The sequence below is a fragment of the Plasmodium gonderi genome, assembly GCF_002157705.1.
Source record: "Plasmodium gonderi DNA, contig: Pgo-contig_218, whole genome shotgun sequence".
Taxonomy (NCBI): Eukaryota; Apicomplexa; class Aconoidasida; order Haemosporida; family Plasmodiidae; genus Plasmodium; species Plasmodium gonderi.
This window is the reverse complement of record NW_021629134.1, coordinates 1,781-3,743: the sequence shown is the minus strand read 5'-3', so window position 1 is coordinate 3,743 and position 1,963 is coordinate 1,781. Positions and strand designations below refer to the sequence as shown.

The following is a 1,963-nucleotide window of genomic DNA, read 5'->3' as shown; positions in this document are numbered from 1 at the left end:
AATTTCAAAACACATGTCGGTATACATAACAGTATAATAAATATATAATAAAAAACATATATATATTATTATATGTAATCCAAATATATTTAACAGATATTATAATTCAAAGAATTAGAGCAAAACAAAGAAATATTACATATATAATATAAATACTATAAATAAAAATATATATATAATGCTAGAAGTATATATAAAATAATAAATACTAAAAAATAAAACCCTAAATTAAAACCTGAACTCTGAACCCTAATCCCTAAAACCTAAACCCGGATCCCTATATATATTTAAAATTTATTAGTGTATTATACCAAAAAAAATATATATTCTTTGCCTTTTGTTAGATTTCTATGCTTGTATAGAAATTCTTATGATGATCCAAATGTATATAAAAAAAATGTTCCTTTGTGTGTCCCTTACAGAAGAATTATATATTACTGTATGTTAAATTAAATTTTCTCGGTGATTCTAAATTTTCATACATCGAATAATCTTCTGTTATATTATTATCCATTATAATATTACGTTTTCTTTTAGATTTTCCTACTAAGGCTTTTTTTAACCAATATCCGACTGGAGTAAACTAATGAAAATATGATGTTTATAAAACATATTTTATGCATAGTACTATTAGACTTAAAAATTTATAAATTTTATTTAATATAATGTAATACATATTTCTTTTTTATTCATATAGACGATTACTTTGCACAGTATAACAGGAAGTACTGTAATTCCTATAACTAAAGGAGGAATTACTATATTTCTTGAGAATGAAGAAACTGAAAAATCAAAAATGCCACTCTGATGTGGAGCTTGAATATATGAAGGATGAAATTCAAAAAGAACATGGTTTAAATCTTGTACATTTGGATCTTCATATGAATCTGCAGGTACCACACTTCTAGGTAATTCTTGTCGTTGTTCACTTGTTCTTGACTGGATTCTTATTACTCCTGATTCTAGCACTCCATTATGATGTTCTTGTTGTATTGGCGATCTATAATTATTATTTGGTGAATTACATGACAATTCCTTTGGATCCTTACCTTCAATAAGCTTATTAATATATTCACAATGCTTAGACCTTTTAGGATCTTTACTGCATTTTAATTTGAAATTGCTATATATAAAGGCATATTTTTTAAGAAGTTCCTTATAACCAGCACTACATGACCCATTAGTTGTAACTTCTTTAAGCTTATTATAATCTTTTGAATAATCAAAAAGTTGTTTAATGTCCATAAATTCTTCTCGATCGATATTATAGTGATCATAATTACATATACTGCTACCTTCATTGTTTTTTAGTATAAAATTAATAACATTAATAACAGGTGCAAAATTTATAATATATTCTATGTTTTTATATATTATATCTCCTAACCAATAGTACAGATAATCACAATAAGAACTATTAATTTTCCCCTTCGTATTTAAATCATATATATGGCATAAGGCATTAACTATTTTTTCAGGAGTATTCGTAATCCATTTCTGCGTTTTTATAAGGTTCATTCCATTTACCATAACAAAATCATACTCACAACTATCATTTACATCATCTAGCATAGCGTACATCTTTTTTGAAGGTAAATTATTAAGTACATTATCCTATGAATATAAAAGAAATAACAATATATATTTATATTTTATTTATAAGAAAAATACAATAATTAATTTAAGAAAAAATATGGTATTTTAACATAAATAATAATATATATTACATAAAATACATACAAATAGTTCACCTCCCATTGTTAAAAAATGTTAAGTGTGATATACTAACAGAATAGATCAATTATATATTTAACTATGTATTTAATAATATATTGAAAAAATCCTAGTAACTATTATAAGCACATGTATAGTGGTATCTAAGCTTTTGGATTAGTCCTTATAGTGTTGTCTATTTTTACAAAATTTTACAATATGTAATTTCTTTAACATTATGCTCTAAGAA

The 1,963-nt window shown here is 23.8% G+C and overlaps 1 protein-coding gene across 1 annotated transcript; it reads right to left on the bottom strand.

Moving 5' to 3' along the window:
* Positions 1–427: 427 nt before the first annotated feature.
* PGO_002070 (variable surface protein) lies at positions 428–1,758 on the bottom strand (the record flags this gene model as incomplete). The annotated part of the gene is made up of 3 exons (XM_028691063.1): positions 428–583; positions 700–1,614; positions 1,741–1,758. The coding sequence occupies 3 exons, from the start codon at positions 1,756–1,758 to the stop codon at positions 428–430; spliced, it is 1,089 nt and encodes a 362-aa protein (XP_028546864.1).
* Positions 1,759–1,963: the final 205 nt, after the last annotated feature.